The 23518-nt window shown below is 34.7% G+C and overlaps 1 protein-coding gene across 4 annotated transcripts in view; it reads right to left on the bottom strand.

Annotated features, from left to right (window-relative positions):
• Window positions 1-23518, bottom strand: part of KIFAP3 (kinesin associated protein 3) — a 217352-nt gene that overhangs the window by 47214 nt on the left and 146620 nt on the right. For all 4 annotated transcript variants that reach the window (XM_051998975.1, XM_051998973.1, XM_051998971.1 and 1 more), the window contains exons 16-17: window positions 20966-21064; window positions 12601-12686 (exon numbers count right to left, since the gene is read on the bottom strand). In XM_051998975.1, coding sequence (XP_051854935.1) covers window positions 12601-12686; window positions 20966-21064 — 185 coding nt within the window. The remainder of the gene's footprint in view (window positions 1-12600; window positions 12687-20965; window positions 21065-23518) is intronic.

Raw genomic sequence — 23518 nt, 5'->3', positions numbered from 1 at the left:
AGAAGGTTTTGCAAGTTGGGTCAATGCTGAAAAATTATCCATGCATATGTCTTGTAAATAAAAAGCTATGATAAAAAATTTAAAAAATTAAAATATAAAAAAACTGGCAAAAAATTTAATGGCAAATAATAACTATGTAAATTTTTGGTTTCAACAACAGGTATCAGCTATTGGCTAAAACTGATACCTTACTAACCTACTTAGATTAAAAAAACAGCTTTTTCTAAGAAGAAAGGCATAAGAGATTAATCACAATCAATTTACAGCTAAAACATGATATTAAAATTTATCAGTAAGCTGGACCATTTAGGGAACAATGTTAGAATGTACTTTTCCTTCATTTAAAAAATGTCAAATTTTTAAAAGTTCTGGCATCCTCATATTTTTAGCCAAGAACTTACCCTTCATTTAAAGACTGGAATGTTTTGTTTTTGATTTTCTTCTTGTCTGAGCCAACATCATGGTCTCAAGTACTTAGTTTCTATAAATCCTAAGGTGTCATGTAAGACATGGTTTGATTCTATATGGAATGTGCCATCCTTTTTTGAAGTTCTACATCTACTTTTGTTTACTACTGAAACATTATGAAGCGTTAAACAGCCTATTACCAGAGTCTGTTCCCTATCAAAAATACTCTTTGTCACTGGCTTCCGTCACACCTTGTATCTGATTAACACACTATAGGATAACATAGAACTACATAGATCTGCTTTGTGTTCTAATGCTACTGATATAAAACAGATTTTCCTTTCTTCTTTAATGCAGCTGTCCTCTAATATGGCTTATTTAATGCAATTTTTCATACTGAATTAAAGAAGTCTAGAATAACGGAGTTACTCATTTAAGGTTAAGTTATCAGGAAGGGCAAAATTATATATTACTGTCTAAATTTCCTAAAGGAGTGCTTTCTATACAATAAATTATGAAATTTAATACATACTTTACTTCTTTTCACAAGAAAAGTCACAAATACTATTTTTAGGTTCCTGCTTAGTATTTCCTATCTCTATTACCTCCTGGAACATGCACTGAGTAGATTACTCTGTTCAATGTCAGTGTAACATCATATCAACTGACACTACTAAGCCAAAGACAACAATTATAAGTGTTTAAGCAAAAAAATTATTTCTACCCATAATTAAAATTGTTCTTTTAAAATCCATTTGTTGCTGTCTAAAAAGGAGCAATCATTAAAATAATAGAACAATTAAACAATGAATGATAATGAAATAATGACTAATAAAAGAAGGGATCTGGATCTTGTGTTTTTATAGAGGAAGAAGGGGAAGAAAGTTGTTTCTGACTCTTAAACCTTGAGTATGGAAACAGCAATGGAACTTCCAAGAGTGGATGAAATATTTGACCACTATCATATAAGGAATCTCTAAAATCTGTATGTGTGTGTGTATGTATGTATATACATTACTTACACATATAAAATCAGCTCATAAGTATATATAGATAGAAAATCTATTACATTTAGGAAAAGATCTTAAAGTTCTACCTAATAGGTTCATGTGTGAATGAATTCTAACAAGAAGTTCACGCAGTGTGTGAATGAGAAAAAGAAATATTCTAGCTTTTCTTGTAAAACTTTGCCACTTATTCACAGAGCAGCTGATAAATTCCAGAGGCTATATATAAATGACATGGGCTTAAACTGAGCCAAAATTGATTTATATAACAGATAATTAGGTACTATATATTAAAACTGATTTTTTTTTTTATTGGCATGTATGACATATACATTGTATGTGGTTGGTCTGTTTTGGAATGAAAGGAGATAATGTATTTCCAAATAATAAGCTATTTGATATAAGATCATGACATTAATTTTAGAATATTAGAGTAAAAGTTGACAGCTCTCTCAAAACTTTTAATTGTTGAAAAGGGTACTATTTGTTTATTACTTTCTAAGGAAGAAAGCATGCAAGATATTATGAAGAAAACAACTTTTCTTCAATTTATTATAATTACTAGCCACACTCATCAATTTCCCTTGGGAAAGAAATACTTCATTTCTCTGAGTTACAAAGATCTTCTGGTCTCATTACCAAATCTTCACTTATACAACTGGACCCTTGGCTGGCCAGTAGGACTCTAATTTCTACATAAGGCACCATAGTGATCTAAGTTTTTGATGATGGCCTCTCTCCCCAAAGCACTCTTGAATACCTAGTTATTAGTGTATTCTCAGCAGTCCTGTTTCTGGAAGCCCAGCACACCTCTCTGAAATTCAGTTTTGAAGGCCTACTAGTTATGTAAGGAAGAATAATAATCTAGGAATTTAGAGAAGTAAAAGGAATCTCAAATCCATCACCAAATTAAAAGGGAGTTACCTGGCAGCTCCTGATGATGTGCTTCCTAAGGCCCCTTTCTCTATGGTTCTGAAGAGCTTGAGAGGTGGTGGTATCCAATTGACTGCCATGGGAAACTAAGTGAGTGGGTTTGTTTTAGTTTCTAGGAAATCTCAGTCACGTAGGTGACAACTTGGTGACAAGACTACAGAGACCATATCAGCAAATCATGGAATCTACCATGGTACATACTGTACTAAACACATCTGTTTTAATTCATCAGTTCAGACTTGAGCCAAACTATATTAAACAAATCATCAGTAGTGTAACATTATCATAATTTCTGTGACAATTGCTACAGAAGCCTTACAAAATATCTAATTCTTCTCAATATGATTATAACCATATTCTGACTTTTGGGCAAAAATAATGTTTATCTTTTTAAAAATAAAGTCCAAAACCTCTCTTCAAATATATGGTTTTAGACTTCTGAATTTACAAAAACTAGTTAATGGTGAAAATGTAGAAACCAGAATCAATTTTAAGAAAATATTTTCATGAATGTTTTATTTTGTCTTCTTCCCATTGTTCCTCAACGTACCTGGTTTAAAAGATACACCTCACAGCAAACACGTGGAAACCAGCAAAACAAATTTTTTTGACATGGCCAAAAATGCATGTCTTATTCTGGATTTTAAGTCCATCACTCCTCTGTCAGGAGATAGATTCATCTTCAGTTCTGGACATTTGTGGTTAATGATCATTGCATAAACCAGAGTTCTGAAGTTCTTCAAAGCTGCTTCTCTCTGTACTGGTAAGGTGTGTAAATTGTTTGACTTTTGCTTACTTCACATTGCATCATCAATTCATAGAGGTTTTCTCAGTTTCCTTTGATACCATTCATCATTTCTTATGCTACAATATATCATACATGCCACAATTTGGGAAACAAAGAATCTTAGATATATGTAGGTTTTGGAAGTCGCTAGGGTTACACAGCAACTCCTATTTGCCTTCCCCTCTAACCACTGAGAGCCCCATTGACCTACCTCATATAATCAGCACAAACATCCTTTCTCTACTTTGCAAAGTAGCATCAAAAGATCTTCAGCTCTCTATCATTTTTTTCAACTCTGAGCCTCTAGTCAAAACACCTCAGAATTAGATCTCTCCCCCTACCCCCTACCCTGGGCATGTGGCTTCCTCTCAAGTGGAAATTTATTTCCAAAAAGAGTCATATTAGCAAATAGTTATTTGCTATGGTTAATGCTGTTTATAAAGATAAAATAAATAAAAATTCTATCAAACATTTCCCATGATCAGAAGGAGAGGTTTCAGGCTTTCATGAAAGAGAGGACAAGGAACACAGAAGTGAGTCAGGAAATTTAACAACATTGCATTTGTTCTGACATTATTCTCATGTCTGATTATCTTAAGCAGCCTTTCTCCCAGAGTCCTGGCCCCAAAACAAATACTCAACCTAATACAAATTAATGCTGGAGCAGAGAAGTAGAAATAGTTTACATTTTCAACTCCTCTGTTGATTATCTTCAATTCATCCTATCGACATCTTGTATGCATTTAGTTGTTGCCGTGTTGTCTCCTCTGTCAGATAATGAACTGTTTCTTGCCTTTCTTTATATCTTAATATCCAGTAATTAGCATAACTCTAGCACATAGTAGGTACTTAATAAATGCTTGTTGACTAACTCTGGTGGTTTGGTTACTTCTGACTATGCTCCTACTATCTCACTCTCCATAACTCCTTTATAGATACCTCTTCTTTGGGTCCCTATATATTTGACTTGAAGCTATGTTCTCTTTAAGTCTTTTTCCTTGACTCAGCTTTTTATTTTTCAAAATACAAAGATAGTTTTCAACATTCATCCCTGCAAAACCTTGTGTTCCAAATTTTTCTATCTCCTCTCCTCTTCCCTAGGCAAGCAATCCAATGCAAGTTAAACATATGCAATTTTTCTCAACATATTTCTTTATCTCTCATATATGCAAGAAAAATCAGATCAAAAGGGAAAAAATGAGAAAAAAACAAGCAACAACAACAAAAAAAGTAAGAATACCGTGTTGTGATCTACATTCAATCCCCATAGTCCTTTCTCTGGATGTAGATAATTGTTTCCATCACAAGTTTACTGTTCACTGCTGAAAAGAGTCAAGTCAATCACAGCTGATCTTCACATAATCTTGTTGTTGTATACAATGTTCTCTTGCTTCTATAGTCACCACTTCATATCAATTCATGCAAATCTTTCTGGGCCTTTCTGAAATCATTCTGCTGATTGTTTTTTATAGATTAATATTCCATTACATTCACATACCATAATTATTTAGCCATTCTCCAAGTGATGGGCATCCACTCACTTTCCAATTCCTTGCCATTACAAAAGGACTGCTACAAATATTTTTGCACATGTGAGTTATTTTCCTTTTATGATCTCTTTGGGATACAGGTCCCGTAGGGACTCAGTGAACTAATTTTTAATGGTTATTCTAAGGCATCACCACAGTCTTACTTTATCATGATACTTCTTTTCTGATTTATTAAAAGAATTAACCTATACCACATAAAAGGATCTTTTGGCTTGATCCCATCTTTTATTTATATTAATACCTTATAGTCAAACATTTTTTATGATCAGATTGTGGGTGTGCCAACTACTTTCTTAAATATGGAAGATCCTTAAAGAATAATTTCATTTAATACTCTGATTCCATGCAAGACTACACCTAAATTACTCAAACACTGTGACTATGATATCTAACATTTAAAATTAAATTGTTAACTTAATCTTACCTCTTCTAATACATGCTATGCTTAATTTGACTTTGAGAGACATCTATTTTAGGTAGCACTTTTTTGTGTCTGAATATATATTATAAAGCTACTAATCAGCACCCTCAGCTATGTATCTGGTCCCATGCCTTAAGTTCTAATACTAACCATGGAACAAGAGCTCACTCTCTAAGTCCCATATAGAACAGAGATATGACTATGGTTATGCCTTCTTGCTTAAGGCACTTCATAAAGGTACTTCATGGAAAAAAAAAAATCTCATTTTAAAATGATGTAAAAAAAATATGGGTACTGTCCTGCACCTGGTTTTGCTTGCTCCTCCAACTCCTAATATAAGCTAGAGGACCCATGTTGGTCCAGGGTTAGATCACTAGTTAGATTTAAGACTGAATGCCTTACCAAGCCAGATTCAGAAAATGATCACTGCAATATAAGTCCCCTCACACAACAGCATAGACAGGCAAGCTTCCTTATCGTCTGTCTTGAACTATATTTTGTTCATTTGATTATCTTCTTGCAAAAAAAGGCAGTCTTTGATATACATACTAATAGTTTGGCTAAAGTTGGAAAGAAAACAATTCTCTTTCTTCTAAGGCATATACATTCCCTCCGTCTGGAAGACAGAGGCACACAGACAGGACCCTTTCCTCTTTTTCCCCCTTCTTCTGGAACAAAACCATTCAGAAGGGGGGAAGGATTTATCATTATCATCCCAAGTTCTTCCACAATCCTGAGCTTATCTAGGTACAAAAGCATTTAGTATTGCAAGTATAGAAGACAACTCTTCTCCAATCTTTCTGTGTACCTTTTCTCCACCCCCTTTCCCCCTGGCTATATAATGAAACCATGCTGACCAGGTCCACTACAAAGTTATGTTACACAATCTCACCTGGGTTCTCACTGTAGCAAGGCAATCCTTTTATGCCTCCCTAACTAATGCACTAGAGAAGGCCTTACATCCTTACTAATTGTGTGATCCTGGGCAGTCACTTAATGGTGTTTTCCTCATATATAAAATGAGATAAGAGAAGGAAATGGTAAACCATTCCAATATCTTTGTCAAGAAAACCACATGGGGTACAAACAGACATGACTAAAATGTATCAACAATAAAATTAATTCACTCAATTCAATAAAATTATACTACTCAGTAGAGGGATTTTCCAAACCTTTCCATCCCTTCTTAAACTCCCAGCAGCTCTTTCATCCACATTCTCAACTAAGAATATAAGCTAATGTTTTAGTGGAAAAAAAAAATTGACATTGTGAGCACTCTGCTTCAAGCCCCATAGCCTTGTGATTAGGCTTCTCCCTACTACAGTCTGTTCTCCACCCAATGGTCAAAGTGATCTTTCTAAAATACAATCATCTTACTGTCCATCCCAGTGAACAGACTTCAGTGTCTCCCTATTACCTCTAATACAAATCAAATGCAAAATACTCTTTTGGTTTTCAAAACCCTTCCTTACCAATTCTCTTCCTAACTTTTTAAACTTACCTCTTACTTCCCCCTTCCACATACTCTCTGACAAGTGACCTTGGCCCTTCTGGCTATTCTTCAAACAAGATACTCCATCTCTGGATGTTGAGCATTTTCCCAGACAGTCCATCAGAAATGGAACTCTTTCTTCTTATCTCTGCTTCCTGGCTTCCTTCAAGAATCAGCTAAAACCCCATTTTTTACAAGCTGTTTTTCTTGGTTAATGTTAATCTCAGCTTCAGTACCTTCTCTCAGATCTTCTCCAATACTTTATTTGCACATAGTTGTTTGTATATCATCTCCCTTATTAGATTTAGCTCCTTGAGAGGAAACACTTGTTTTTTTGCCTTTTTCTTAATCCCCAAAATCTAGTCATTTAGCCTGGCACATAGTAAATTCTTTTTTTTTTTTTTCCTTAATAGTATTTTATTTTTCCAAATACATGTAAAGATACTTTCAACATTCATTTTTGTAAGATTTTGCATTCTAAATTTTTTTCTCCCTCCTGACCTCTTTTCACTACCCAAGACAGCAAGCAATCTGATATGATATACATGTTAAAGCCTTTTAAATATATTTTCATATTTGTCTTGTTGTACCAAAAAAAAAAAAAAATCAGATCAAAAGAGAAAACACCACGAGAAAAAAAAAGAGCAAGCAAACAAAAAAACACGAACATAGTATGCTTTGATCTACATTCAGTCTCCATAGTTCTTTCTCTGGTTGTGAATGGCATTTTCCATTCCAAGTTACTAGAATAGCCTAGGTTCACCACATTGTTGAGAAGAGCTAAATCTATCATGGTTGCTCATCACTTAATCTTGTTGTTATACATAATAAATTCTAGCTGATAACTCTGTGTGTGTGTGTGTGTGTGTGTGTGTGTGTGTGTGTGTGTGTGTGTGTATGTGTGTATAAACAAGCTCAATTCTTTCTTTCCCCAATGGTGATAGGATGGCTGTTGATGCTGTTTGAGTGTAAAGTGACCAACTGTAATCCTTTTGGTGATATGGAAGACCTCCAAGTCTGACCAACTTCATTGCCGTTGAATGGTAAAGTCCTCAGTGGCTTACCATTTTATTTGCCACTGTGGGCACTGTCATATGACCTACCTATGAATCCTTGGGAATCCCTGGGACTTTACATAAGCCTGATATCTACTCTGTGCATTGTCGCCTACAATTAGAATATCTACTCCTCAAGGATAAGGAATGTTTTTGCCTTTCTTTTTTATCTGATAACTTAGTACAAGGCTTGGCACACTATGGATGCTACATAAGTGCTTTTTGACTTCTTGTTCATCCCTTCTTTCTTTTCTTCCTTCCTGACTTCCTTTCTTCCCTTTCTTCTAACACAAATCTAGAAACTACATTTCCATTTATTTCTTCAATATCAATAGCTAAAATGATAGCATAAATTGCACATAACTAGCTTGAAAATATTCTGCAATTCTCTCCTAGAACGTCAGGTGTATTAACTTTCTTAAGAGTTAATAAATACTGTTGTATGACTAAAGTACCCATAGGATAACTTCAATTTCTATTTAGTTATACAAGTTTAAAGGTAGGCAACACTGAAGACTACACAGAAAGGAAATCTAATTAATGATAGCAAATTTATATTCATTTGAACACCTAATTATATGACAGGAGGCCAGTATTTGTAACTCTGGTTACCCATTTGCATATTGCTCATAATTGTGCATATGCTACTAGATTTGGGATTAATTCTGTTGTGTGTGCTATAATGCTGAATAAGTGTTGTTATATTGTTCATATGGAATTGGATATAAAATATAATGTATAAAATGTGGCATGTCTGGTCCCCAAAATCTGACATAAATAACTTTCTGCTATTAAATTCAAAATACTAAATTATCTTCTTACCATTATTTTATGAATAAAATCTGGATCAAGATCTAAGTAACAAGCCTTCAAACCAGCTGGCAAGGATCTCTGCTTTGGAAAATAGTACTGTTCTTAGATGAGATGGCTTTGGACGTGGCTCAAATAGCAATATGGCAAGGGAAAGGCAAAAAAAAAAAAAAAAATTCCTAGAAAGGAATGAAACTTTTTCCCATAGCCAGGGCTCCTATTATACAAGGCAGAAAAAGTTTTCTGTGAGTGATTGGGCCAATGTTCTAATTCCAATGAACTGATTCCCATGTATAGTTTCCAATGTGTAGTTTAGCCATTTCTGGTAAATTAGTAGTCAAATATATTTTCAATATTCTCTAATTCTATCTAGTTTTTTTGTGTTCTCTTGTCAAAGCAACCATGCCATAGGCTCTAATCTAATGATAATATGGCACATGAAATTTAATAAACATTTATTAGGGATTTATCATATGTAAGGTATTATCTGTGGCACTGGGATCACAAGGATAAAATAAGACATACAATTCTTGCCCTCAGAGGGCATATCTCATAGAAGAGATAAAGTATATGCAAAAATAACAAGATTCATGATAAATTAGCAAAACACATGACCTACAATTGTTCTTCAAGAGAGTATATATGTCTAATTTTCATCAATCAGCCTATCTACTTGTTAGCCACTTACCCATTAAACTTTTAAATAGTTATAATTAATTTTAACCTATAGTTATAATTAATTACTATACAAGTAGTGAAGGAACTAGAGGCTCCAGAGAGGATGAATAATAGGATAGAGGCAAGAAGGGAAGGATGGAAGACCAAGAGTTTCACTACCCCTGCTTACAGCTGGGGTGAGTTGAAGAAGTAGATCATGAAAGTTGATTGAGATACCAAAAAGTTAGAATGTTCAAGGGAATATCAACATATATGCTGAAGTCATCAATATGTATGAAGCAGAAGTTAGGATGGAGAAAGAGACTATGAGATAAAGAAGAGATAAAGATAAAATACTGAAGAAGAGTACACTGTGGTTGAACACATAGTCACCCCTGATTCAAAAAACTCCAGTGGCTCCCAATCACTTCTAGGATAAAAAAAAAAAATCCTGCTTGACCTTCAAAGCTCTTCACTCTTGCTGCTCTCTCCTTTCTAGTATTCTTATTCTTCCCCTATACCCACTTGACCTAGTGACATTGGCCTCCATGCTGTATTTGCACAAGACATTCCCTATTTCCCAATTGCAAGCATTTTTTTCTTAACTGTTCTCCATGCATGTGATGCTCTCTTCTCCCCTCATCATTGTTTCCTGACTTCCACAGCTTCCTTCAAGTTTCAAATAAATTCTACCTTTTATAAGAAATCTTTGATCCTTCTTAATTCTCCTTTTATTACATATTTCCAATTTTTCCTATATATAGCTGTATATAGCTTGTTTGTACATAGTAATTTGTGTGTTGTCTTCTCCCTTAGAATGCAAACTCCTTGAGAGCTGGAACTGTCTTTTACCATTTTTTGTGGCCCCACTATTTTGCACAAAGCCTGATCCGGCACACGTTAGGAGCTTACAAAATGTTTCTTGATATTATGGATTAGATACATAACATAGAGAAGGAAAACAAAAAAACCCAATAACTACTGTTTGATAACAATCCTGTTGGGTAAATCCAAAGATCTTTGCTATTAAGAGTTAGGTGTCACAACTATACAAAAACTACTGAGAAAACTGGAGAGTAGTCTGACAGAAAAAATTGACCAACATGTCATATTAACTCTATTTGGAAACAAGACTTAGACATAAAAGAAGATAAATAAATTAAAGTAAAAAGTAAAGAAGAAAGTACCTTTCAGAACTATGGAGAAGGGAAGAATTCATGACCAAACAAGTAATAAATAAAATTATAGAAGATAAAAAGGACAAATTTGATTATATCAAATAAAAAAGTTTGTACAAACAAAATAAATGGAGTTAAAAATCACTGGGGAAAAATCTTTGTAGCAAGTTTCTCTGATAAAGTCTCATGTCTAAGAGATTTGAAATTGTTCATTTGTAAAATGAAGATGATAACATTTAGTAATCAGGGCTCTTGTGAAGACAAATGAGAGAACATATGTAAAATGCTTCACAAATCTAAAATGTGGTACCTTAAACATTTGTTACAGTACAATGGCTTTTCAGTCACATCTGACTCTTCATGATCTTATCTGGGGTTTTCTTAGTAGAGATATTGGAATGATTAGTTATTTTCTTCTCCAGCTCCTTTTACAGCTGATAAAATGGTGAAGTGACAGGGTCATCCAGCTAGGAAGTGTCTGGGGCTAGGTTTGAACTCACAAAGATGAATCTTCCTCTGTGCACTGAGCCATCAAGCTGCCCTGTTTGCCAGCTCTTATTGTAGAGGCAGTCAGGTGGCTGGAGTGTAAAGAGCCTTGGGCTCATGAGTGAGGAAGACAAGTTCAAACCTATCTTCACACCCTTATTGGCTGTGCCACCTTGAAGAAATCACATAACCTCTGTTGCCTCATCTGTAAAATGAGGTTGTTGTAAGCGTAAAATAGTAACTTTAAAGGACTATCTGAATGGCAGCTATTATTATCCCTAAGAAATAAATATAAATTATCAACAATCATAAGAATGCAAATTAAAGTAATACTGAGTTTCTGTGTCATACCTATCAGTTTGAAAAATATAACATAAAGAGGGAATTCACAAATGCTGGAGGGACTTTGGGAAATAAGCACATTAGAAAGAGCAAATTGGAATTAATTTTTAAAAAGTTAATAAATTCAGCATGTTCCTTGACCCAGCTAGATCACTCTTTGGCCTATATCCTGAAGTGATCAGAGAAAGAGAAAAAGAACCCTTATAAAAAAATATTTGTAGCAGCTCTTTTTATAATAGGCAAATATTAAAAACTAAGGTGATGTGGTACCCACTTTTTAAGAAATGAATAAATTATGGTACAGGAATATAATGAAATATTTTTGTGAGACAAAAATAATTAAATGGATAGTTTAGTGGGAAAATGAAAGCACTCTATGAGGTGGTGTAGAATAAAGTGAAAAGAAGTAGGAGAATAATTTATTCAATGGCTACCTTATAGAGAAAAACAATTTTGAAAGACTACAATTCTTATCAATGCAATAAAAGTTAAGTCCTGAAGACAACATAATACTTGTCCAATGAAGAGAAACACTTAAAATCCAGAATACATGAATTTTTGTCCCTTTCCAACAATGGATTTTTTTTATTAGACTATGCTTAATTTTTTAAATCAGATTTTTGTTGTTTTTCCAATTAGAGATGGGGCCATTGAAGGAAAAGATAATAAAGGTTTCTAAAACAATATAGTTTGAAAACAAGTAATTAATACTAAACAAGAGTCATTTCTCATATAACATAAAGGTTGCTCTCACTGAGAAAAAACTTATTTGTAATTTGTGAAACAGATCTCCCTCTAACAAAACCCCAAACCTATGGACATGTATACTTATTTTGTATTTAATTTATACTTTAATATATTTAAAATGTATTAGTGATCCTGCCATCTAGGGGAGGGAGTGGGGAGAAGGAGGGGAAAAATTGGAACAAAAAGTTGGCAGTTATCAATGCTGTAAAATTACCCATGCATATAACTTGTAAATAAAAAGCTATTAAAAATTAAAAAAACAAAACAAAACAAAAACCTACCTCCAAGGAATTGAAGATTGGTTGATCTAGGGTTTTCAGTATCCTTTGAAACTAAACTATATGAACTATTATAGCTGATTTTATATGTAACAGAAACATTTAGGCTTTCTGCAAGTATACCTTAAAATACTTAATGCTTATAAATATTTCAATTCAAGAAACTTGTTTTTTATTATAAATTTGATTGAGGAAAAAGCACTTCATCTATAAAACATGAATTTAAGCAGAATGTTTCTAGAACTCTAAAAAAATGCCAACTTAGGTTTGCTTTGAACATACCGAGTGAGCTAAACATGGCTTTAATCTGTAGGTCAAACATCTTCATTTCATAAAAGTAATGTTTAAAAAGAAACAAAGAAAATGCAAAAAGGCAAGTCACAATGCATTTCAAAATGTGACACAAAAGAGTACCATCTTTGAGTGGAAGGTATAATTATAGTACTTACCGCTATGATATCTAATGTATTATCACAGACTTTGCGGATCTCATTATTTTTGTCATGCATTAGGTCTATAAGATAAGCTGGAGCCTCTGGATAAAAATGGTTAAAGATAAGAAGTGAATTTCAAATTGATTTAGGATATTCAGATATATTTTGAAAGATTTACTTAAATTTAAATTCATAATTGAGAGTCAATTATAAATTATTCAACAAAATAACAAAGAATACATGGAATCATCTATTTCATGAGCTAAAAATTATGGCAACACAAAAATATATGAAAAGAATCCTTTCTTTTTCTGAAAGACTGTTATAATTAATATATATATGTCAATGATTTTTTCTGAATTGCTGCTTTTGCATTTTTTTTATAACACATATTCCAAATAACTAATCATTACAAGTCTCATGTTGTGATTGTATTTGTTAACAGTATATATTGTTTACCTAATGTATAGTGAAATGCATTAATATACCCATCCATGGTCGAGAATCTTTTTAGTCTCTATATTTTAAGCTGTGGTCCAGAAATTCAAATCCCATTCTCAGATACATTTTTTAAAAAGTATTATTTGTTTTTGTGAAGCAGTTGGGCTTAAGCGACTTGCCCAGACTTCACACAGTTAATAATTGTCAAGTGTCTGAAATTGGATTTGAATTCTGGTCCTCCTGACTCCAGGGCTGGTGATCTATCCCAGGTTATCATCTGCTTGCCCCATTACTTCTTTCTAAATCAAGCAGTCACCTCCCAAATCAAATTTCATCTTCTGCACTTCTTGCTTTCCATAAGCAGCATGAAGGAAAACACAGTACATGCTCCAAAATTCTTCAGCTTCTTTAATAATCTTTGGCAATGCTTTCTAGATTCCTTCTGTACCATTTGTAACCATGTCAATCACTAGAAATGGTCAATGGTTCTCCATTATCACAAGTCTTGAGAGATTTTGTTATGCTTTAGATGTATCTTGTCAATTTGTTATGCTTTAGATGTATCTTGTCAAAGTGCGAGGGAGGCCAGTGTCCCATATTCACCATAGCACATCTAACTCTGTAATCCAGATTCTTTGTGAAGATCTTCAGCAAAGGAAAACACAGTACTTCTTGAGGCAGCCCATTCTACTTCTAAACAGCTCTAAGTGCGAGGAAATTTATCCTGACCTCCAACCTAAAGCAGCCCTTTTGCAACTTCCATTCATTGTTCCTGGTTTTACTGTTTGAGGCCAAAAAAGACTAGTTCAATTCCTTCCTCCATGTGGCAGCCCTACAGAAACTTAACACAATCTCAATCCTTAATCTTCTCTAAACAACCCCAATTCTTTCAACTGTGCTCTCATGGCAAAAGCTTCACGTCCTTCACCATCCTAGCTGCTGCCTTCTGGCCACTTCCCATTTTATTAATGTCCTCCTTAAACTTTAGTACCCAGACCTGAAGAGGACACTCTAGATGCTGGCAAAGGACAAATACAATGGAATCTCTCTGTTTCTGGAAGGCTGCTTTCTTAATGCAGTTCAAGATGGCATTTGCTATTTTGATTGTCACACTACACTGCTGATTTGAATTGAACTAAAAACCTCAGATCTTTTTCACAATTACTATCTAATCATGACTCCTCTATTTCTATCTGTAAAGTTGTATCTTTTGGTATTCAAGTGTAAAATTATATTCACTTCTATTGAATTTTATTTGATTAGATTTAGTCCAATGATCCTTCATCTAATGTTGGCTCTTAATCCTAGCTTTTTGTCATCTGAAAAGTTGATGAGCATCCTATTTATGTTTTTATTCAAGTCATGGATAAAAATGTTAAATTGTGCAGATTCCTGGGATGCTCCACTGGGAACGTCTTCCTATGCTGAAACTGAACACCTGCCACGATAGAGTCTTACTCAAAACAGTCTGAATCTATCTAAGTATATTGTCAAGTTCACATCTCTCCACCTATTACTCTAGGTGAATGGAATGAAGTTTTCATGAAATGCTTTATTAAAATCTAGATAAATTTTATCAGATGCATTTTCTTCACTTATTTTTTAATTCTGTCCAAAAAGGAAAAGAAGGTTAATTTAATATGATCTATCCTTGACGAAGTCAGGCTCATTCTTTCTAAATGTTCATTTCCTTTGATGATACAATGCTAGAATTTTCTCAACTATATATTATGTGAATACATACAATGACAGATACATGTACATAATACATACACACACACTTATTCTTACTCCATATCTGGGCATATTGTTTGCAGATTTTCTTTTGTCTTTATTGACAAAATCTTGTACCATTCCTTGTGTACCATTTGTAGCCATGTCAATCAACAGAAATGGTCAATCTTGTGGTATCTCTCCTTACTTTACCTATGATCCTTCAAATATAATTCTACCAATTCTTTCAATACATAAAGATTATATAATTTATCTGAACCAGGTGACTTGAATTTGTCAAGGGCAACTAGGCACTCTTCAGCTATTTTCCTTTTTTGGGGTATCAAGTAATTTTTAGTCTAATCGAGCCTATTCCACATATTTATTCTATTCATTTTTTCCCTGGATAGAAAAAAAATTGACAAGCAGCTCTGCCTTCTCTCTGTTGACAGTTACTATTTTCTTATGTGGCCCTACTAAAGGTTTTATTCCTTCTTTTATTGCCTTTAACTTCCCTGGCCAGCCTGAGGTCCTTCTGAGCTTTGAAACTCCTGATATTTTTTCAGAGCCTTGGTCTTTATGTTCATCTTGTTACCTGGTATTGTTTCCATCTTCAATATATGTCATTTTAAAGTCTAAATTGGTTGATGAAATGTTTTCTGGGCATCTAGATAAAACTCTTTTCTAGTTTTTCCCTTTCTCCCCATCCAGCTCCTCAATCACTCACACCTGTGTCACACTAGTTATGCATTATCATTTCCAGGTGTTCCCTTTCTTGCCTTTATTCAGTAACATTTTCTCTATTGAAGTCTAGTCAATTAAACTTTTCTATCGAATCAGAATTGTGTTAATTATAGCATACTTAACTCCAACTAATTCTTTTTTCCTTCAAGGAATTCAACAGCAGGTTTATGATTTTCTCCTCCTCCCCAAATCCTTCTTATACTAGGGGACTTGGATTTCCTTTTAGATAATCTCTCAAATCCCCTAACTTCTCATTTCCTCAAGTTCCTAGAAACTAAGGACCTTTGAACCTCTCATTCCCTCAACTTCCTTGAAACTCATGACCTATGCCTTTATTTCACATTGGCCACACTAAATCTCATTAACCCCAAATGTTCTGCTTTCCTACCTTTCCCTATCTTTCAATCTTCTTATGCCCGTTCTTTACCATTGTTGAGACCTTCATGCCCTCTCTACACCTTGGTGCTTTTTCAGGTCATTACCTCAGCTCTGACTTTATTTTCCTCTGTAAGTAATTTGCTATTTTAACTTTTGCTCTTGAATCTCTTTGGAGCCCTTTGGAATAAGGCTTTTGAATTTATCACTTAATTGAAATTGCTTTCTCTGATCTCTTTAAAGTTACTGATCTCTTAATTACCAACTCTAATGATCTCTTCCTCAATTTAATAAATTCTTCAATTATCTGCTTGAAGCTGTTAACTTTTCTATTTGGGGGCATTCTTTCCTGTTTAGACCTTTGTGATACTGTTCTCCCCTGCTTTGTCTTCTACCTGTCTAGTCCGTATACAATTTTTTCTGGCTTCTCATCCACATGATGACCCTTAAATTTGGTTATTACCCAAGATTTTATCGTTTTCTCCCTTTATGCTTTTTGCCCTTATTACTTTCAAAGGTTTAATTATCATCTATACATATAACTCCCAGATCTATATATATTCAGCTCCAGGCCCTTCCTTGAACTTTAGTCCCAGATCCACCATTGCCCATCTATTTGACATTTCAAATGGGGATTTTCCCCAGAGACATCTTAAACTTAGTATCTTCAAAACTGGACTCATTATTTCCCCCTAAACCCTCCCCTTTTCCATACTCCCCATTTTTTTTTACTCAGACACCACCATTTTTCAAGTTTCCAGGGTTCATAATCTTGTCATTATATATTCTAGACTTAACACTCTCCCTCACCCACATATCTAAGCAGTTACCAAATCTTGCTGTTCTATCTTCCTAACATCAAGTGCCTCCTGTTCCTTCTCTCCATTTATACCACACCTTTGTTCATATATCACCTCTCAACTAGATTATTCCAATTGCCTCCTAACTGGGCTCTCTGCTTCAAATCTCTCACCAGCTGATCCTCTGCATTGCTGCCAAGATAATTTTCCTGAGGGGATTACCTATCCATTCACCTCTAGGATCTTCATCACTTCTGAAATGAAATATAAATTTCTGGCTTTAGCTTTTATAAATCCATTCAGCCTGGTTACCCTCTGTCTTGCAGCTTCATTATCCCCTCCCACCCTCTCTGACCGGGTCAGAATGGCTCTCTTGGTTCCTTATGCATGCCATTCATTTTCAGTTTCTGCACTTTTGTACTGTACCATGCCACAGCTGAGAAGCACTCCCTTCTTGCCTCCATGTCTCTTAAGAGTACCTCTCTTCCACTAAGATGCCAGTCATGCAACATCTTTTGTGCAAATCCTTTCCAGATCCTTTCAATGGTTAGTACTCTCTCCTTGCTCCCCGAAAAACGTCTTTATTTACTTGGAATGTTATTTTTATTAATTTTAAAATTATACTATTTTTTATATGTATGTGTCTCCTTCCATTAGAATATAAGCTTCTTGTAAATATTGTTTCATTCTTTGTACACCCAGTACCTAGCATAGTGACTGGGTACTTATATGCTTGATAAACTAATTGATTTTTTGGGTTCTCTTCTCATATGGATCCTGTTCTTAAATTTTCTTTGTGTTCTTGGAAGGCCCTTAATTTCTAATAAGTCTTCAGAGTCAGGAAGAATTTCGTCCAAATCCTGTCTCAGATGCAAGCTGTGTCACACTGGACAAATCACTTATCCTCTACCACACTTTCCTCATTTGTAAATGCCTAAAAATAGGACCTATCAGGGTTGTTGTGAAGATCAAAGGAGATATTTATAAACTGTTTTGAAAACCTTAAGGCTCTATTATAAATGACATTTTTACTACTGGTATCAGAGTGATGTTATGAAGGATCCTTCTTTGGCCAGCCCCAGAAAGAGTGCAGGTGCTACTAGTAGTGATGGGAGAGAGGAATCTGATTCTAAAACATAACTTCAGCACCATCTTGTTGTCTCTGATATGAAACAAAATTTCCTCCCTTTGGCTTTTAAAATCCTTTATAATATGGTTCTAACCTAACTTTGTTAGAGAAGGCTTTTTTGGAGAGAGTTTGGAGAGAGATTGGTCAAAAAAGACCAATCAGATCTCTGTAGGTTTAATTTTTTTTTTTGCATAGTTTAGAAGAATAATATACTATTTATTTATTTTAGCTGAGCAATTGGCTAAGTGACTTGCCCAGGGTCACACAGCTAGGGTGTAGTTAAGTGTCTAAGGTCAAATTTGCACTCAGGTCCTCCTGACTTCAGGGCTGGTGCTCTATCCACTGCGCCACCTAGCAGCCCCAAGAGTATACTATTAGTGGACTATTACTGGACCTATGATTTGTCAAGACAGAATACTCCTAATAAGAAGCTGAGGGTAGCTGAGAGTAACATTATGGTTGAAAACCTGAGTGGAAGCCTGAATTTCTGATTCTGAGGGCAAGGACAATTTTGTTTTTATATCTCTGGTTCCTAAGTATATAGCAGGCACATCATAAATACATGAATTGAGCTTGCAGCACTCAGAATCCTTAATAGATTTGTGATGGAAAAAGCCATCTGCATCCAGAGAGAAGACTGTGAAGACTGAGAGTGGATCACAACATATTATTTTCACTTTCTTTGTTGTTTTTTGTTTGCATTTGTTTTCTTTCACATTTTTTTTTCCTTTTTGATCTGGTACAACAAGAGTGAAGATATGTATAAAAAATTGTACATGTTTAACATAAATTGGATTACTTATTATTTAGGGGCAGGGACAGGGGACGAGAAGAGAGAAATGTGGAACACAGGGTTTTGAAAAGGTGAATGTTGAAAACTATCTTTGAATGTATTTTGAAAATAAAAAGCTATTTAAAATTTTCTTATATGGTTTAGAATTGTAATATGCTACTGTTCTTTGTTCAGTTTTTAGTTGTATCTTACTCTTTGTGACTTTAGGGTTTTCTTTGCAAAGAAACTGGAGTGGATTTTCATTGCCTTCTCCAATTCATTTTACAGATGAGGGAAACTCAGGCAAACAGGGTAAATGACTTGCTCAGTGTCACAAGCAGGAAATGTTTGAGGCTGGATTTAAACTCAGGAAGATAAGTGTTTCTTACTTTAGGGCCTACCCTCTATCACTGCACCATATAGCTGGAATGCTATGTTATGTTGCCCCTTTTTTAGTGGGCCTGTGATTTATCAGCAGAGAGAAAGCTCCTCCTGAAGGAGGATTCTGAGTGCTGAAGAGCTGCCTGCATTGTCCTCCTCTTCCACTTTTGCTTTTGGAATTCGTATGCTTTTCAACCTGACTATCCCCTTCAGGTACACCTCTGGTGCTTTGTGATCTCAATATTATCCACCCCTTATTTCCCACCAGCTAACAAACTTACTTCTATCCTATAGCAGATTTAGAGCTGCAAGGGACTTTTGAGGTCCCAGTTCCACATGCTTACTCTACAGACTGATTAAGCATCTTGCCCAGAGTCACATAGAGTAGGACCTCTGACTCCAGGACCCTACTGTGCCATACTGCCTTACAAGCCACTGACAAGCACTTGGGACAAGTGTGCTATGGATGGAGCACAACTTGTGCTAAGCTCTCCCCTCTCTGCTCCAACACTGTACCATCTTGGCTCTGGTTTTCATCTTTTGCCTGGACTTGTGTACTTTGTTCCCCTGACTCATTTTTCCTAGCCCAATCCATCCTTCCCACGGTTTCCAGAGAGATGATCCTGAAACCCAGGAGTGAACATGGCCTCCTCTGATTGGCATTTTCAAGACTTCCATGCAATTCTCACCTCATCTTGCTCCCTGGGCAGCGGCACTGGACTCCCAAGCAGTCTTCACATGACCATGCATCTTGTCTCTGCGCACTGGATGAGCCATACAGAACGCCTGCCTTGTGCTCTCCTGCCACTTGGGCTCTTGGAATCCCCGTGCTTTCCAAATTCTGCCCAAACACCACCTCTTTCGGGGGCCCTTGGTCCTTTCCTAGACAGGATTGCCTCCTTCTATTCCCTTCATATACATCTTTTATAAGCCAGTGCCTGTGTGCTTGTACATAGATGCACCCCGCTCCCCTCCCTTATCTCCTGCCCATCACTTACTGGGTTCAAGTTTTCTCAGGCATGCACAGCTGGGGCACCTGCTACTGACTTATAGGCTTGGAGAGCTGCCCAAGGTACTGAGAGGTGACATGGTGGTCCTAGGTCGAGCAGGCAGGGTGTTTCAGAAGAGGGATGGAACTAGGTTTTCCTGCTGTTGTAATCCATTCTCTATGTGCTGTTCCATAATGACTTTTGATGTGAGGCTGGGCATCTGAAAACAAGAAAGCCCCAAGTGCTTCCTAATGAAAGTGTTTACAAATAGGACTTTTTTCAAACTAGGTTAATAGTTTCATGTTCAAGTACTTCAATCATGTCAGTTAGAATTATAGTCAGATGTACACATAAACACAGTATAAGTATGTTCCATATTTGATCAGCTATTTCTGTGAATTTTTTGTTGAGTTAATAAACAGCTCAGTCACCATTCAAAAGAACACAGATTTACAAGTTCATAATATTTTTTGAAATGTTTTCTGAACTATCTTATAAGAAAATTGGTGTATGATTTATTAGTTTGATCACTATTTCTATCAATAGGTTGAACTACTTTTGGTATTTCACTGGCAAGAACTGAAGACATAAAGATAATTGAAAAGATACATCAGGATGTGTAATCTAGAATCTTCCAGAGACAATTTCGAAAGTAAAGTTTCATGTACACTTTGCATCATGGCAACATGGACAAAATATAGAGCCTTCCAAGGTTCACATGCTGAAAAGGGTCACATTTATTTAGATGATATTTTATTGCATTCATTAAAATTTCTGTGCTCTTTGAGAGTAATAATAATAGTATTTCAATATGAAATTAGAAATATCTTCTAAATTTAAATCAAACTTCAATGACCATAGCTCCTTGAGAATAGAGGCTTTTTCATTTTTGTTTTTATCTTAAGCTCCGAGATCATTGCTTTGCATATTATATCAGCTTAATAAATATTTGCTGAATTTAAGTTCTATATTAATAGTTGTATATATTAGAAAAAAGTAGAATGCTTTAGGAATATTTTAAATGGGAAAAGGATACGTGTTTCCTTGATGATAACATCTCTAGTAGCTTGATGGAAAACCATCTGATAGAAGACATAGATTATCTGACACACAAACTCATCATCTTCTTGTTGAGCTGAAAAAAGTTAAAAAACAGTTTCTTTAAGTCAGAGAGCTCTATATTTAAGTCCTTGAACAGCAACATTGGGGTTTGAAAAAGACACTGTGCAAGAGAGTTATTTATTCCACTTACATGACTCTGATAATAGGAGAATGAATTGTCATATTTTGACCTTTTGTAAATTTGTAAAATTTGAATAACATTTTCTTTTGAAATCCCAAGGTCAAGAACTTTGAGAAAAGGAAAAATGTTATGCTATCTGTTGCTAATAATAGATTCATTAGGACATTTCACTTGAAAAAATAAAATTATATAAGATTTGAGTGAGTCATGTCTACAAGAAATTAGAGCATAGTGGGATTTAGAGAATACTAATATTACTTCTCTTGGATTTTCACTATCTTTGGCTTTCACCTGAGAAATTCCTTAAGTAACCATGACAAGCCTCTTGACAAGTTTCTCTGTCAACACCTCTAATGATTCAAAACTTGGTACCCTATATGGGCAGCTCTAATTGTTCTAAAGTTTTTCCTCATATTGAAGTGAACTGTCACTCTGTGATTTGTACCAATGAGTAACATCAAATCTTTATTTCTACTACAATATGATAACATATGCAATCATACTATGTGTTTTTCTTCTCTATCACATGAATTATTCAGATCATTCTCTTTCTGGAAAAACCTGGCTCCAAATTTTCTGTGTTGAGATTTCTGTATTATATTTCTTACATTCATAAAAGCATATGTTTTAAAAAATTAACAAGGAAAAAATGAGATTACAAAGCTATTTCAAAGTACATGTAATCTTTACTGGTTATATTATAATATTGATATATAATACTGATATATTATAATATTTTATTTTTCCTTAAATTTAATGATATGAGTGGTTATAGAAGATCTTTATCAATCCCATTAATTAATCAGTATACTTTATATGTTGTGAAAAGAATAACTTATTGTATCAATGCTGAAAAAAGCAGATTGTTTGTAAAAATCTTGTTTGAGGTTCCAATGATGAGACTGGTCTACTTATGAAGGTTGGGTTTCTCTTGATAATTTCAGTCAAGGAAAACTGTTAATATATAAACAGATAAACATACTAAAGACCCTTGCACTCAAAAACATTCTCCTCTTCTAACTAAAGATATAATCAAAAACCAACCCTTTAAAATGATATGGTATGAAATTATCACTACATAATTGCCTTAGGTAAGATATTAGTGATGGGATGTGGTGGGAAGGTGGAGGGTACTGTTCCTAGAAAGCCACTATTAGAACAGCACACATATATTTTTGAGATAAGGAAATCCATGGGAATTCCTTTAGTCTTCTTCACCTGCCACTGCCACATTAACACATTTGCATAGATAAATATATCAGATTAGTCAATTACCACTCTGAAGACAGAGAATGCCTGTGTCAGAAGGACACAAATTAGGTATGGAGAGGAAGGGAATTTGACAGTAACTCTGGCAGCCCAGGTAGCAAGATTAAGATACTGAACAAAGGAATATGAGGTCTTAAGGATAGAGTGCCTGAAGTGGGGAGAGACATGGAAGTCGCAAAGTACATTCACTTCCCAATTTTATTATAGATTTTTGCATCCAGGTCAAATTTTCTTTGTAAATTTGTCCAAGAGCCTACAAAATAGAGCAAGACCAAAGCAACCACTCTAATATCAGTAGCTTGGTCTCTTTGTGTGTGTATGTATACAAATAAAAACAATGAGTGTCAACTGTTTCAATCAGCAAATTTTAGTAAGCTTATGTGCCACACGATGGATTATGTGGTAGACATACCAAAAAATAGTGAAAAGACTCTCAAGGAGCTTACATTTGAATATAGCAGAAAAGACATATGTATGTACATACACATAAAATACAGGCAAAGTAGATGTAAGGTGCCTTTATAGAAGGCAGAACAAGAAAGGCCTTCTGTAGAAAGTGTTTAGCCAAGTATTGAAGGAAGCTAGGAATAAGGCAGAGATAGGGAAAAGGGAGCATTCAAAACATTGGGAAGAAATAGACTTGGGATGGAAAATGATATCCAAATCCAGAGAGAGAAATATGGAGACTGAATATGGATTGAAGCATAGTATCTTCACTTTTTTTTTTTTTTGAGAAAGGGTTGTTTTTTTTCTTTCACATTTTTTCCCTTTTGATCTGATTTTTCTTGCATAACACAGCAGTTGTAGAAATATATTTAAAAGGATTGTACATATATAATCCATATCAGATTGCTTGCCATTTTCGGGAGGGAAAAGATGAAGGAAAGAGAAAGAAAAAATTTGGAACACAAAATCTTATAAAAATGAATGCTGAAAACTATTCTTTACATATATTTGGAAAAATTTGAAGAAAAAACATTGCAAAGAGTAAATAAAAGGAAATGAGATGGGAGACAAATCAGTGTTTGATGACTGCATGAAAAATGTGTAAAAAACAGTAATATGTAAGAAGACTGG

This window comes from Antechinus flavipes, chromosome 4, assembly GCF_016432865.1.
Source record: "Antechinus flavipes isolate AdamAnt ecotype Samford, QLD, Australia chromosome 4, AdamAnt_v2, whole genome shotgun sequence".
In the NCBI taxonomy this organism is placed as follows: domain Eukaryota; kingdom Metazoa; phylum Chordata; class Mammalia; order Dasyuromorphia; family Dasyuridae; genus Antechinus; species Antechinus flavipes.
Note: the sequence above shows the minus strand (reverse complement) of the source record. Positions and strands in the feature narration are given on the sequence as shown.